At 42.1% G+C, this 14,839-nt stretch overlaps 1 protein-coding gene across 1 annotated transcript in view; it reads right to left on the reverse strand.

Annotated features, from left to right (window-relative positions):
• The window catches only part of elp4 (elongator acetyltransferase complex subunit 4), a gene marked incomplete at its 5' end in the record, with an annotated part of 51,579 nt that overhangs the window by 19,721 nt on the left and 17,019 nt on the right, over nt 1-14,839 (reverse strand). Inside the window, 2 exons of the mRNA XM_083900681.1 lie at nt 10,062-10,168; nt 11,969-12,077. Of these exons, the coding sequence (XP_083756807.1) occupies nt 10,062-10,168; nt 11,969-12,077 (216 nt within the window). The remainder of the gene's footprint in view (nt 1-10,061; nt 10,169-11,968; nt 12,078-14,839) is intronic.

The raw sequence follows: 14,839 nt of genomic DNA on the forward strand, positions 1-14,839 counted from the left end.
TATCTAATGCATGGTGTAATTATAAATGTGTGTATTACATTTTGTGTCTCCTTAAAAAAAAACTCAGATGATGGAGACAGCTCAAACAAGGACAAGCTGAAGTTCAGGGTGTTTTTAAAGGGAGTGCGTAAAAAAAGGCTGTTTACTTTCATGAAGTTTGAGGAAGTTCTGTATTTTCTTTGTTCACTCGACGATATGAATATAGGAATATGATGTCTGTTGCAAACATTTCTTAAATTAGCAATTAAGCAGCTGTGTTTATGTACAGCAATGGCACTAATATGAAAACCTGTGTCATAGAACACAAAAAAGCATGCATATAGGACGTCTCCAAACAAATAGTATGTGTAAGTGAGCAAACAGCATCAGGCCATTAGATAATTTCCCTCTCCAAACATGAAACCTTGATGTAATACTTAAGGAACTTTTCACACCAACAACCTAAAACTCACACAGGGGAACAGAACAGAACAGAATAGAGGATGAAAGTGAAAAAATAAATACATAAATAAATAAAGACAGACAGAGGCTCCATACTGGACAAACATTTTTAGAATGAGGGAAACCAGCAGATATATTATTATGCAACAATTCGCTGCAATTTGATTAATATAAACTTACTTGACAGAAAGTATTGTCTGAAGACAAAAAAAAAAAGATTCATGAGAATCCTCAGACTAACATATGGAGTAACCTTTGTGGCCTTCCGGGACTTGGGGGTGGCGGTGGGTTTACGGGGGGGGGGTTCTAACGCTCCGAGGACCGAAGGCACGCTAGGGAGAGGTGAGCTGTCACCCCCCATTACGATCACTGCCTGAGCTCAGAAAGGGGGAGGGGTAGGAGGAGAGCAGGCAAAGAAAAAAGAAAAAACTGCTTCTTTGCTAACCGCCATCTAGAGCCATCCCCGGGCCTCAGAACCCTCAGTCTGCGACTGCCTCCTGGGAAATACTTGCACGCAAGTCTTCCTTATCCCTGGCTAGCAGTGGGGCATATTGTGTGTATGTGTGTGTGTGTGGAGGTAAGTGGAGGTGTGTGTGTGCAAGAAAAATGTGAAGATTTTGCATAATAAAAGATCAATAATTTAAGTGGTCTTACTTGCTTCACAGAGAAGGGATTTGCAGTTTTATTGGCTTCATAGAGGAAGCGATATGGCCAAAAATGGTTATTTAACTTAACAATTCGTAAATAGTCAATATCAATAACGGTATTATAATAAATTTCAAATAATGTTTAAATGAAAGCAATGAATATTCAAAATATTATAGGGGTTCAAATCCCAAATCACAATGCTTTGAGTCAGCAATACCATATAGGAGAAGAGGATCCTCAAGCCCTTTTTAAATGATCCAGGGATGGCATTTAAAACAGCATTTGGAAGGGGAAAAAAAATGTTGCTTGTCACCCTCAGCAAAGCAAAAGAGACATTAAATGTCTTAGCGCATTATGTGATACATACTACATGGTGCAATATTATAAGCCAGCGGATAAGAAGCTTGGCTCAGATTTGACCTTTCGCTGCCTTTTGTGTGGGTTTGGGTAGGCACTGCTTAGGTGCATTCTGCTCTCCAGATCCCACTACTAACACTCCTGTCACTCATCATCACTCATCATTGTTGGGTACAAAAGCAAAGTTTGGTTAAGCCACACACTGGAGTATTCTCCCACCCCAGTGCCTCCCCCACCATATGTGTTGGGTAGTGTGCACACACACACACACACACACACAAACACACACACTCACACACACGCACTGAGAAATGCACAAAAGAAAATTGTTCTATTTTTGCTGCCTCAAAAACAAGACCCTGACTCACACAGGAGCTCATGGATGTGGTCACAAACGTTTTGATAAGGCGCCAGCACCTTGCCCTCTAACCTGCCTTTTGAAGTGCAGGCTTGTCCTCCCAGTGGCCCTCTGACTCATCTACAGAGGTAATTAAAGTCTATTCAGTGCACTCTGTGTGTCCTAACTATCCTCCATCATTTGCCCTGGCCTTTCAATGGCCACCTGTGAACTCTGAAGGACATCGAGACACTTGCCCTCGTAAAATTCATGAGCACTGTTACATTCAGCAGCCAGCCAACTGCTCTCAATGGTCAACACCATTTTAAACAACTCCATGTTGACTGTTGGGTGAATCCTTTTTAAACGCAGCTATATTCACAGTAGCAGGGGTTAAGTAGCTCCCATGATTGGCTAAAACAAATGCCTTTGTGATCTGCCTGTAGATAAAGAGAGAGAGTAAGAGTTTCAAGAGGCACACATTTTGTTTGCATCAAGGAAGGACTCATTGAGGGATTACTGACAAGTGTCCAACTGATCTGGCATCTGCAGCAAACCAATTTCAAAATTTAGTAAAAGATCATTTACAGCATGTTTCCATCAACTGCTGGTAAGAAAATACATTACATTACATGTCATTTAGCAGACACTGTGCATTTAGGTACAAACAAGATTGAGAAGTAAGTATGTGTTTCAAATAATCCAAACTATAAAGTGCTACTCATAAGTGCGATTTTCAAGTAAATGCAAAGTGTTTCTTTTTTTTTTTTACTGGGGGCTATTTCACTGAGTCTAGGTCATATGCATATGATAAAGTAAATGAAGAGCTACCTGTACTGAGCTGAGATGCTGAGTTGAGTCACATGATTTCTAAACACCATAGTTTATTCGCTGAATTTTTTAACTATACGCCAAGGTTTCTAGCTTCCTCAAGCATGCTTTCATGAAATGTTTTGAGTGGGGCTGCAACGATTAATTGATGACTAATCGACTATTAAATTATTCATCAACTATTTTGATAATAAATGAATCAGTTGGATTTTTCAGTCCTTTAAATGTGAATATTTTATGGTTTCTTTGCTCCATATAAGAAATAAACAATTAAAAATGATTTGGTTTGTGGATAAAACATTTCCTTTATAGAATATGCAATTCATCAAATTAAATTAAAAACCTCCACCCTTTTTGACTATATTAGCTATTTGAATATAAGCATTTTCAAATGAGTTCATGGAGTAACAGCATAACACACAAAAACACCGAGTGAACACAAAGAGTAAAAAACACACACACACTCTGCTGTGCCCCTCTCTAGGACACAGTGTGGTGAGAGTGTGGGAAAGTTATTTTTAGGTCCCAAGCAGAGAGCCTTCCTGAGTTTGATGCTCCTGCTCCGGATCAACATTCCACCTTTGAACCACTCAGGCCATGGAGCTGTTTGTGCCCATGATGGCAATTTCTCTGTGGACCAACAGCTGTGAGGAGACCGCTTCATTTAAAAATGGGACAATTGCTGCCTTTTGAAACTACCAAGTCAAGTCATGGTAATAATGGTAACAATGTTTCAAGGCAATTTTAGAATGGACATTGATTAGAGTGCTGGATATCGGGATTACTGACCACTGAGTGTTTGAACAGGCAGCTTTTTTTTGAGCTGGTATCTTGTGCAGTTTCATCTGCAGCGTGACTAATTATTTGACTTTTTCTAAATTGAGAAAGACACATTTAGTTCTGCTGCTGTGTGTGCATATATATATATATATATATATATATATATATATATATATATATATGAATAAATAAATCCAACACACCTTTATATATCACCTATATACCAACACATCTAAAGCCATATTCTCACGGAAGCGGAACAAAACTTAAACAATCTATTTCCTCGTCATTTTGAAAAACGCTGTTTTCGCGTGGACAGCCCCCAAGTATTAGGTTTACACAACCACGACAAAACAAACAAACAAACAAACTATGTAGTTTTAAAGACACACTGAAAGTGCATAAACCTGAGGCAAAATTAGAACACTATTTTCTACACGGAAATGATAATGAAATGACTCAGACACCAATCATACAGCAAAGACCCAGTTTATCAGCACCAGGGGGCCTGAGGTTCCTCAGTCACTGCCATTATGCTAATATGGAGCCCTTTCTGAGCACACTTGCACATACAATACAACACCATGAGACCTCATTGATGTTGGGTGGCATGCAAGTTGCAGCCTCTTTCCATTTATCTCCCTAAAGGGAAGTGAAGACAAATAGAGCTACTTTAATCAGCTCTGAGTCCAGCATGGCCAGCCTGGTCTGATGGGGGCTGAGTGGTGCATGGACCATGTTAAAGGTTCACTGATCACTGATGAAACAGCTTCACTTCCAGGGCGAGTTGAGGCAGACCGCACTCTTACTCAGTCTGGCAGGAGGAGCACAGATGCCGTTTTGTTTTGCTTTAACACTGTCTCTTTGCAACAAATGTTTGGGTGCTGTGATGATGTCGTACAGAGGGGAGCACGTTTGGCAAAGTCCGACATATTCTAGTTACTGAGCTTTGTCACTACTACAGCAAGTAACTGCTTCTGTTTTGGGCATTGGGCAACTGTTTACTGAATCATTCCTGCACATTGACCTTGTAAAAAGAAGCACGTCCTCTGTGCCCAAGCCACCATGTTTGTGAATTGTTAAAACAATTAGCAAACATCAGCTCATCACACATGCGCACACACATAAACACTGAAGACTCATCAAAGACTTTTCAAGCTGGGGCTTTTCTCAAACACACACATGCACGTTTGCAGAATAGATAGAATCCCTGTTAAATAATAGATACAAATCTGACGTATGTTGTAGAGATTGTTCGGCTGAGGGGTACAATTGCGTGCCACTGACAGTCCTGCACCAAGCTCTCACTCTATCGTTCTCATACATGCAGAAACCATAAGCACACCTCAGTCCAAAAATGCGACAGAGGCTGGTGTGCACCAAGGGAGGAAGTGTAAATTATTGAAGTGGATTATTATTCCAAAGGTCCATTCAAATCCAATAGGCTGAGAACATCCAGTACTTTTTATATACATGTTATTGTCATCTTGCAAATATACATTGTGGTCTACCATTGGAAGTACATTATTAAATGACCAGTTTAATTTTTCTTAATATTTTCTAGTATTAAGCATTATTGAAGACAAGGGGAAATCAATATATGACCAGGCATGGAACACAAACAAACATAAACAAACACACAAACAAGCCCAGAGGACTGGGTCCTCTGTCTAACGCATTCTGCCTTCCGCAATTCCCTTCTTTCCCTCCCTTTTTATTTCTCTCTCAATAAGACGGTTTGGTGCCTCTGAGGAAAAGCCCTCATTTTAATTAGACCTGACCTGAGAATCACTTAACTGCTCCTCTCTGCGTATGCCTCCCCCCTCTTCTCTCCAATTCTTCGCTCTGTTCCTCACATAAGTCCATTAACACCCTTCCCTTGGCACCCACGGGCTTTAACAGGGGGCAGACACAGGCGTCGTCTTAAAGACGTTTTGAGGACATGCCAAGAGACATTAACCGACTCCACACACCTCCCTTGGACTCCATAAGTTTGTCTTACCCTTCTCTATATTTCTTCTACTTGGAATAGTCATAATCTTGGTGAACCTTTTTCCTGTACTCTCTGGGGTTTCACAGCACTCAGTTTAAGATCTTATCCATTCTTGATTCCATCTTCAGTAAAAACAAGGGCACACCATCCCAAAAGTCTTTGGGCCCTCAAGCACAAACATTCTGTGCATGGGTAAGATAGATCAGCAGGTGGTGGCAGATTTCAGACATGAAATCCAGAAAATGTCTGGGTCTGGTCAGAGATTTTCTGGGTCAAATTCACGTGTCAAAACATCCAGGTGAGAGATAGAGTCTGGGATTTGGGCTTGCAGGAGGCAGGACTTCAATCACTCACCGTGAATCATCCAGAGCTTTTCCTGCAGTGTTCTGCCCTCACATGGGCTCATTCGGGCCATTACCCACAGGTCTGACTGGAAATATTGAAATATTGCATAAAAAGTGACTTTAGTGGAGGTGTTTTCACATACAGACCATCCAGACAATTTTAGTAACATATCTGAACATTGATGAATGTGTGTAAACAGCTTAATTAGAGAGAGGCAGAATTCAACACACTCTTGCTAGCCATTTGCTAATACAACTATCATCATGCTACCAATTTAAAGTTCTGTATTAGCTAGAAAGTCGCCAATTAGTGCCAATACGCAGGACACACCACACCAACATAGCCATCAGCTTGTGAGTCCTGGCCTATATATTGACTAATTCTGTTCACCAAGGAAATCAACCGAAACAAACATGTAAAATAACATTAATGTACAATTTAAAGTTCCCAAGGACTGGGAAACGTACCTTAATATCAATATTCGAGTACAGGCTACGCAGCCACACTGTGACATGGCTGCAACAGACACCTCCAAATGGTATTTAAGAAAAGGCTAATTTGACACAAATCCCTGTCTTATACTGTATTTGACCCCATGACCCGCCTCAAGCACCCCAGTACCCCACAGGCACATTGCCTGTCAGTTTAAAGGGTCAGACAAAGGTAAGGAGACTGTAATTGCGTACCATGTGCATTCTTCAGACCTTCATCCTCAAAGCACCTTGCATTGTGAAACTAATGAGAGAAGCCTATGTCGGCTTCAGATTAGCGTGTGGGAAAATTCTCACACATGAGCGTGATTGTGAAAGTTGGTGTCACATATGTGCGTGTCTGTGGTTCTCAATAAGTATGCGCTTGTGTTGTTTTGGGAATGCCAATTTGTATGTGTGTGGGAGCAAGCAATGTTTGTGTATGTGTCTATGAGTATGTGTTAATCTTGGCTAAACACCTAACACTACCCTTGCCTGCTCAGACAGGGCCATGGGTTAATTCTGGCCTCAGGCATCATGGCTAATAACTGCTCATCAACCGCAGTTTGAACTTTCAGAAACGTCAACTGTTACCATGGTTACCTTATCATAGAATCAACAGAACCTTGATGCAGGTGAGTAGGTTGTGGTTGGGAATACATTTACAGAAATAGGTGTCACATTGTTCAAAATGAATCCTAAGAAATAACTTCATGAGATACTACACACGCTAAACGTCAGTAAACAAATACTCGCCCAGAACTTCAAAAGTAAGATTGCAGTATGAGCCAAGCAGCACTCTGAGAAATTAGCTTTCACTGTGACTCAATAATTGCAATGCAATTGGAGAGACATTTAAATGCCCGTCCCAGCTGGTGAGGAGCTAGCACCGTCAATCACCTGTCATCACCGCCGCAATCAAAAATTAATCCGACGATAAATGATCTACAAAGAGCAGCTAAATGTGCTGCTTATTAAAACAAAAATGGAAAAGGAGTCAAAGGTTGAACAAAGTGCAAAGAAGCTGGAAAAGGCTGACCTAACTGGAGCAAACTCAGTCAGAGAATGCTATATTATGTGGCCCCAGGCAGAGAAGTCCTGTAGCTTGAGTAAATGAAGTGATTAGCAGGGATGGTGTGCGCTGTCACACGTCAGACACTGGGCTTAGAATCCAATCATCATCTCATGTGTCAATCAAAGGCCCACCGAGGCAGTTGACCAACAGGTCAAACATGGTGTATGACGAGTTGCGGAGTCAGAGAGTACAACGGCAGTGCTCTGACTGACACGCACACAGGTATGCCAATGCCTCCGCGTTGACGGTTGAAGAGCCAACATGCGCTCATACCTTCGTGACACCTCCAACTTAAGCGATTAACAAATTAATGACAGCGGATCACTGTGCCAGAGAACACAACACGAGAACATATCAGTGTATTACAATGAGTAATACGTGTTTTGATTGATTTGATGCTTGAGTGGTGATATAATACAACGTTTCTGGGAATTTCCCTGCCAGATAGTGTCATGACCAAGCACTGTGATTGACATCTCACATTAATTACTCTATTATGTCAGCATTCGCAGCCCTTTTAGAATTTTGAGTCACTCAGAATGTATTTTAATGCCATGTTCTGAGAGTAACACAAGTATATGGTTTGCCAAAAAAAAACTGCAGCAAAGCTCCTTCAACAAGGGAGGCAGACAAAGCTTGGGCTTAACAATGTGCTGCTAGGATATATGACACGGTATCCAGGCCCCATGGAGGTAAAAGGATGCGCTCGGGCTGCGGCCCCCTGGCCTGCCCAATACAGAGGCCTAATTAAAAGACCATTGAGGATAACCACCTTGACTTTTATGGACCTTATAAATCTATACTAGAGTGGCCTATTTGGGGGGTCAGAGAAAGGAGGGGGTGGGGGCTAATGCAGAAAGAAGAAAAGGTTGGAAGGATGGTGAAGGCTGGCAGGAAAATGAAAAGGGGCTGACCATAGGATGTAGAAGCAGAGGGGGGAAGCATTGCTCCCCTTTACCTCCTGCCTGAGACAATAGACCTCACTAAGAGCCAAGAAGCAGAGGGTATGATAAGGTAATGATAATGTAATGAGGGCCAATCATGAGCGTGAGCTAAGAAGAGGGCCCCTTAATTTGTCCCTGGAGTGGTAGTTCCATGACAGATTGATTGCTCGAGTGACAGTAAAGATGTGACACGTGAAAATTGAACGTGTCTGACAGGGAGAGAAAGAGGTTGAAAAATCATAAATCCAAATGAATGAAGCTACGATAACTGCTTACTCTATGCACGCTCGAAACAATCGAGCTAGTCCGACAATTAAGCTATGCGGCTAAAACACATTTTAACCATGACTTATAGAAGAAAACCTCATTCACAGATATGTCTCAGGAGATGACCTCTCTGAAGGAGAGCAATATTACCCCATCATTTAAAGACTTTTGAGGTCAAGCTGCTGCTGCTGCTTACTGCCCCTGTTTCTCAACAGGCGTTGCTAGCTTGGAAGTGAACAAACAGCATCCTCAGCACACTTGTCAAGCAGCAACAACTGTACCAAATGCAGACCTAAGAGCTATTGTGGTGTCAAATGTTGTTTTTAAGTAAAACCTTTTGGATTGCATGGTGTATAGATGACTGGAGAAAATGTCCACATATCAATGTCATGACAGGTGCAACTCACGCAACAAATCAAAAATGCAAAATGGATTTCCACTGGACGCGTTACAGCCGTGGCACGTCAGTGGCTCTGCTTCGACCTCTGCCCAGCGGCGGCGCGGTGCCTTGGGAGTCAGTGGTATTCACGGAGGATCACGCGATAAACTCAGGAAACGGACGCGAGTTTGCGAGATCCCGCGATAGACTGTGTGTATAAAGGAAACAACAACAACACGGCTTCTTTCACTTTCCGACGTGGAAGAACTGTTGATCTGGTGTCATAAATGATTTTATGTTTCTCCACTTCAACAATCATTCTCTCGCTGTACATTATGACTCTCCGTGATGCTGTGATTTATTGACTGTTTACCTGGTAGCACCGGTCACGACATAATGTTGATGTGAAGTTGTGACGGGCTGTATGACCTGCGTATTGTGTTTTATTTTGAAAGGGGGGCGGAAATGTTTTTACTTTGAGTCTGTGTCTCACTTCCTGTCTGGTGCGATCTGCTCTGTTGTAATTTACGGCGTTCAGCAGCCGCAACGGCAAAAATAGGACAGGATAAACTCTTCTTGCCCCACCTTGCCTACACAAACGCTGCCTCAGTCAGGTCTGATAGTCTGCTTGACAGAGCACGTTTTCAGATGAAGGTCACGCAGCATACGAATAATGTTACATTGTTTTTGTTTGCACAAATCAACAAAAAAAATCACACACTGCAGCTTTAACTTAACCTACCACCAGTACGTTTTTCCCACTGCTTATTAATGCACATATAGATTTGTCTCACCCTGTTTCTTCTTGACGTTACCGTGGGGTAAAGTGTGGCAGCAACAGTGTGTCAATCAATAGCTCCACCTTGGATTTTGCCACCCAATAACAGCTAAAAGTCAACGAAGGTTGACAGTTTTGAGACTTCACAGGACTTAATTTCAGCCCTGCTATACTGTAAGGATGTGACAAACTATTGTATGGGTGAATTATGACATGCCTTTAAATTCAGCTCTTGTTTTAGTTTATAATAAATCATATAATAAAGAAAAAAACTGTAGGGCAACAAAACAAAAGAAAAAAAATCTGCCTGGTGTGGCATTAAAAAAATAAACAAGATCAAATAACCAGTGAAGATTATGTTTTGCTTATGAAGAAAACCCAGGGTATACTTAACTTAAGTAACCAAGTCGACATACCTCAATAGTGAACTGTTTTCTCTTCAGCTTGAAGGCCAGGTCTTTGTGGTCAGGGAGTTGACTCGCCAGACAGTTCAGGTGAGGTACCTGTCGTACATGTAACAGGCCTGTGACAAACAGAGAGAAAGCACTGTAAAGTTGAAAAATGCTCAACAGAGCATGAAGAACCGCAACAACTGTAACCAAGATTATTGTTTTGAAGGAATAATTATTGCTCCGAGAGGAAGCTCTGCGCGGCTTTTCGTGTTTCAGTCCACACAGTTTGATTGACTATGAACTCAAATTGTCATAAAACTGAGATAGAGTAGAAGTGAAGTGGCATAAATGAGCGTGAGAGGAAAAAAAGAAGAGATAGAGGGAGTATTACAGAAAGGGAGACAGACAGATAAAGTGGGGGATGGTGGGTTCTCTCCTCTCTGTGCACTTGGGTGATTTCCCCTTGCCTGATTTGCAGTGACAGGCTTCCCAGTATGCTTTGAGCAGCCCTGAACTGCTGCCGCAAACATGCACGCACGCGCATCCGCACGCACGCACTCTCACACTTGTACCAGATGCGTTTGCACTCATAAACACAAACACAAGAGTCATACACATATAAGTATTTCATAATAACCTGACCAGTTAAAGAAATGTTCAATACAACAATTCCGACGTTGAATAAGTTTAAGAATCCGTGGCCTTTTAGTTGCAAAGACATTTAATCACTATGGCATGTAATATCTAAATAAAACTCAAACCACATCAGGCTTATTGTCATTTTGCTGTACGCACCTGAGTGGTGCAAACACAAAGAGAGAATGTTTCTCTTGGGATCCAAAACAGATAAAAATTGCAGGAAACAATAAGAAATTGGAAGAACACATCCATAATCATATCAATACGCAAGTGCACATTTATCTGTTTTAAGTGCTTTTACCATGTGAAGTTAAAAATATCAAGTACTTTATAAAAGGTAGTTAAAATTGAAAAGTCAGTTGATAAAAGTATAATAAAAGTGAGGAAATTCAAATAATGAAAATGTAAGGTGCAAAAATAATTACAATAAAATCTGCCAGTGCATGCTTTTGCTCATCTCTGCATCTGTCAAAACCAGTGCTGTCTAAACCCATGGAAGAGAGTGAGCGAAGAATAGTGCAAGAGAGAGTGGGAGAGTTGGAGAGGCAAGACTAAAAATACCCCACTCGCTTAAACTGACCTTTATGCGTGGTTGTGTGTGATAGAATGACAGAAATGAGGGAAGCAAGCGGGAGAAAGAGGGAATGGTAAAATGATAGAGGAAGTGTTGGTGAGGACTGGAAGATTAGAGACAACGATGATGCCCTCCCCTCCATTTTCTCCATTCCCTTCTCTTCCCATTGCCCTGAACCAGTGTCCTCTTCATCTACCAAAAGCCTTGCCCTCCATTTATTAGCAGAGCATGCTGGCCATGGGAGACATTGAGCGAGGGACAGATAGATGGAAGCAGAGAGGAAGAGTGATGGTGAGAATATCGATTCCCCAGTGTTGGTCTGCTCTGCTCCAGAGCCTCGGGGGTATGGGACTAGGGATGGAGAGAGGGTGAGGTGAGAGGGAGAGAGAGAGAGGCTCTGCTGGAGGGGGGGGGGGGGGGGGGGAGGCAGGGATGGAGGGGGTGAGGGTGCGAGGGAGAGGGGGTACAGCGTGGCAGCTGAATCCCCCCCGGCCTGTCTGCTGAGGAGCACGTCTGATTGAGCAGCAGCACACTAACATGCACTGACAGCCTGGCCTGCAAGGGGGCTGCCCTGCCTCCATCCACGGCCCAGCCCCAGCCTTAATGCACTGGGTGTGTGTATGTCAGTGTCTATGTGTGTATGTATGTATGTGTGTGGGTGTGTGTGTAGATTTGATGGAGAAGAGACCAAGAGATAAGTGAGTGTGTGTGTTCTTACCATGGTAATCTTTGTAGAGTGGGTTTGTCTCTCTTTTAGAGCCTTTGAATGATTCCAGTGCTATGGCATTGTCACATAGCCTGGTTATGCTGCCCATTAGAGCTCTGTCCTGTAGGAGCGAGAGGGAGAGAGGGAGAAAAGAGAGAGAGAGAGAGAGAGAGAGAGAGACATGAGCAGGTAATTAAAAGCCTCCTGACGGGCCATCAGTGTTGCAATTAAATTAGGTCATAATTTCCTGTGGCCAGGACATCTCTGCCCATGGCTTGCAGGTGAGGGTATAGAGGTATAGAGGGGAAAGTGCACTGATGGAGGTTATGCAGGTGATGTCACGGCACACAATTGGACACACACCTTAAATCAGGCATGCACATTTAAATGGAGGCATGGGAAAAGTCAGTTGGCCACACACTCAAATTATTTCACCTAACAAGAGTTTTGTTGTGTTGTGTGTGTGTGTAAGGTTCACAGTCAGTGCACAATTTCAAACCACACACACAACAGGAGGAGGACTGAGAAATGGAAAGCAGCAATTGAGGCTTGATGATGAGAGCTCCCCCTACTGGTCAGGTCAGTGACCTAACACCAAAGAGGGCAAATCAAGGGTACAAACAGTAGATGGAATGACAGAGAAATATACAAAAGGGTGGAGGTTCGGGGGGAGGAGTGGAGGAGAGAGAGGGACATTGGGATGGAGGGAGTCCTGCATTATTAATCCAGTTGCCTCTTGAATCATTCACATCCTTTTCTCTGTGTTGGCTGCCACCGTCTAATGCAGTTTTCATGCCCTCATATCTTTTCTCCACTCTTTCTTTCCTTTTCATTTTTGTCCTACTTTTCAAGTATGCACATCCCCCACCAGCCAGTACCACCGGCACTTACAGGGTATCCGAGGTCACTCACATGTAGGGATTAAAGAATTTTAATACCACAAATTATTTAGAAGCATCAATGCCACACGATGACTGAAAGTGTCTGCATGAGGGGAAACAGTCACCCCAAACTTTGGCTCTGCTTGTCCACGTATGCCATCATAACTGTTTTGTGCTTACATACAAAGACGAGGCATCCTGGCAGTCAGAGTCAAAAGTTTGAAAGCGCAGTGGGTTCACACAGAGACGTCCAGAGCTGTGGGAGCAGAGCAGAATGAGGTCACCTGCTCCACAGCTCTGAGGTGTTCAAGGAAAAGCTTACCATACATTTGACATACATACTATTTTAATTGATAAGGGACTCTAACAGGCATTTAGCTATGCGCTAAACCTCTAAAGTGGCTCTGATTCCAGTCATGTAAAATCACTTTGAACAGACTGAGCGTCAGCTGATAGCCACTGATGAATGCTGAAGAGAGAGGGCACAGCATAACCTACCCAGCAGTAGCTTCCCTGACTAAGTAAGTAAGTGGGTGGATAAGCAGTGCATGGGTTTACCCAGTTACTGAATAACCCTGTTTTAATCACAGCTGTTTGACTGAATGTTATGTTTGTGTCTGTAAAGTGTGTCATTCTGAAGATTAGATTGCAGCAGGTGACGTTTGCTGCTATCGTGGGGGAGGAGTTGTAAAATGAAAGAAAATGGAAAATGACATGACACTTGTAGCTTCCATGGTAATCATCTAAATAGATGTTTTTAAGTGACAATTTGGACAAAACCCGATACTGTTTTTTTTGTTTATTACATTTTTTTTAGTTCATTTGCTGCCCGGGACATTAATAAATACTTATTTCAAATTCTGAACTCTTACAGCCCTTCACCTTCACACTAACTTAACATGATAAAATTACTGGTAAATACCCTCAAATTGAAGCATCTCTATCAGCTTTCGTCATCTCATTTTGCAGATAGGCCATTGACTGTGAAAAAGGTAAATATTGTCTGATATTAATGCACAGCCAATGAATTGGTGCATCGTTAATAATTCGATGTCATGGTTCTAATGTAAACACTTTAAAACGACATGACGATGGGGTAATATAAATAATTGATGAATATGTGCATTAAACACCAAATAAGTTAAATTATTAATTCAAACAAAGGAAATATGTATCAAATGAGTAAGCTTGTGGATAACAATAACAATTGTATTTTAGGAAAGACTGTGTCTTTTTGTGTTTTGTGTGTGTTTACTTGTGGCGGGTGGGGGCGGAAGCGGGACATTATATGATGGAGGAGGACCAGGTTAGGACAAGCCTAATTAATGTTTCAGATGGTCTGTGGCACTGCGCTGCTGAGAGAAGGCTTTCAGTGAGTTGCTCAGCTTCCCAAGCTGCTCAATAATGGATAGAGAGTCCAGTGCAGTCTTGGCCAGCTAGCCCACTGCTACTAGTCTAGACAGGCTTCCAAAGCCACACTAAATTAGCTAATTATCTGCAAGAAATGACGGTGGTTGGAAGAAGTAGGGGAGTAAATCGACAGTTTGGTTCCAATAGAAGTTCTTTGGACATTGACAAGATATTTGCTGCTACCACAAAACCGGTCACAATATGAACATTGTTTTGCTCCCACTTATGAACTCATACAAAGCAAGTGAAAAATTGACTATAAGTCAGTATAAATGTGGAAAAAAGTCACATATATATATAGTTGTCTAAAAATAAAGGGACATCAACAATACTGATCTATATTTACATTTTGAATTGAGACTTGAGACACTCCGAGTACAAAGATGCTCTAAGATGTATATTCTTAAATGATCAAACTTCTTCTCATTAACTCAAAGGGAGCAACTTTCACCTCAGTTGATCACTTGTAACATTTCCTTGTGACAACAACATCACGTATTACAAATCATAAAGGCCATTTCATACACTCCCGCCTTAATAGACTCTCATTACCTACATGTTGGCTTAGACGACCAACACCTAATTTCATCCA

This window comes from Microchirus variegatus (assembly GCF_963457635.1).
Source record: "Microchirus variegatus genome assembly, chromosome: 14".
Lineage (NCBI taxonomy): Eukaryota > Metazoa > Chordata > Actinopteri > Pleuronectiformes > Soleidae > Microchirus > Microchirus variegatus.